At 39.8% G+C, this 1,787-nt stretch overlaps 1 protein-coding gene across 1 annotated transcript; it reads right to left on the minus strand.

The window, feature by feature from the left end:
- Nucleotides 1–509: 509 nt before the first annotated feature.
- Nucleotides 510–839, minus strand: LOC138349279 (uncharacterized). Its single transcript, XM_069299599.1, has one exon. It carries the CDS (start codon nucleotides 837–839, stop codon nucleotides 510–512), a length of 330 nt encoding a protein of 109 aa, XP_069155700.1.
- Between the last annotated feature and the right edge of the window lie 948 nt (nucleotides 840–1,787).

Raw genomic sequence — 1,787 nt, forward strand, 5'->3', positions numbered from 1 at the left:
CCGTATTGGTCAATCGTGGTTCATGTCAAAGACTGGGTAAATGGGGTCTGATCCACAAACACAAACTACGAACAATTGTTTGACTTACGGATCGTAGCTTTGTTCGTCGATCGACACTTAGTCGATTTATTTTGGGCTGAGTTTTTGGGGATCTTCAGTTGAAAATGACTGATGCACAGTACAGTCTGTAGATCCGACTACGGTCCGTCGATGGTAAACATTGTTTGCACCTACAAATTTTGGAAAGTTGATTTTTGGTCTATTTTGGATACGGGGTGTTACATTATCTCACCCTTGGAAACATTTATTCTCGAATGAAGAATAAACTAGATAAAATAGAGGGAGAGAATTGCAATCCGTACTGCTAAATACTGAGGACTGAGTTTCAGGATGGATTAAGTTCCAAGAACATGCAAATCCGGTTAAAATTCAAGTATAAACAGAGGGAACATGATTCTAAGACAAAACTTACTCATGAATGACCGAAAAACTAAAGAAGAAATATTATCTTAAACTGGAGTTGAATCGGAAGGAAAGAGGCGAGGATACTTGACTTTCATGGTTGCTTCTACTTCACAAGTAGCTCCCTCTACAGACTGACTCCTCCACAAAACCTTGACTGAAGCGACTTTTTTATTTTTCAACCTTCTGAACTGATGGTCAAGAATCTCAATGGGTACATCCTCATAAGAAAGACAATCTTTCACAACCACACTTTCCAATGGCACTATAGAGGCGGGATCACCCACACACTTCATTAAAAGTGAGATGTGGAAGACCCGATGGAATGCTGCTAATTCTGCTGGCAACTCTAACTCATATGCCACATATCCCACCATTTTCAAGATATTGTAAGAGCCTACATATCTTGACTGAGCTTCTCTTTCTTTCCAAATCTCATCACCCTCTTTATAGGTGACACTTTCAAGAAAACTCAATCATCAACATGGAACTCTAGTTCCTTTCTCGTTACATCTGCATAAGATTTATGGTGACTCTGAGTGGTCTTAACTCTATTTGTAATGAGTTGCACTTTCTCCAAAGCATAAAGAACTGAATCTGGTCCTATCAAAGCTGTTTCACCTACTTCAAACCAACCAACAAGAGATCTATATCTACACCCATACAAAGCCTCATAAGGGGCCATTTGAATGCTGGAGTGGTAGCCATTGTTGTAAGAGAACTCAATCAGAGGAAGGTTATCATCCCAACTACCCTTGAAATCTATCACACAATCTCTCAAAATATCCACTAGGGTCTGAATTATACGCTTGCCTATCCATCTGTCTGCGGATGAAATGTTGTGCTAAGGTTAAACTGAGTACCAAGACCCTACTAAAATAACTTCCAGAAATGATAGGTAAACTGAGGACCTCTATCTAAGAGGATAGACAAAGGAATGCCATGCAACCTGAATATCTTACTAATGTAGAGCTTGACATAGTCCTCCGCCGAATCTATAGTCTGGACTGCCAAAAAGCGAGACGACTTACTTATCCTCTCAACTATCACCCAAATGGAATCATGCTGTCTGCGAGTACCAGTTAACCCTGTGATGAAATCCATATTGATTACTTCCCACTTTAAAGTAGAAATGTCGATCTCTTGAGTCATACCCCCTAGTTTCTAATGTTCTCCCTTTACTTGTCGGTGATTGGGCACTTACTCAAAAAATCTGCTATATCCCTTTTCATGCCATTCGACCAATAGACTTCCCGCAGATTGCAGTACATCTTAGTGGCACCTGAATGAATAAAATATCTGGATTTATTGGATTTTGCAAGAAT

The sequence above is a fragment of the Solanum lycopersicum genome, chromosome 6 (genome assembly GCF_036512215.1).
Source record: "Solanum lycopersicum chromosome 6, SLM_r2.1".
NCBI classification, from domain to species: domain Eukaryota; kingdom Viridiplantae; phylum Streptophyta; class Magnoliopsida; order Solanales; family Solanaceae; genus Solanum; species Solanum lycopersicum.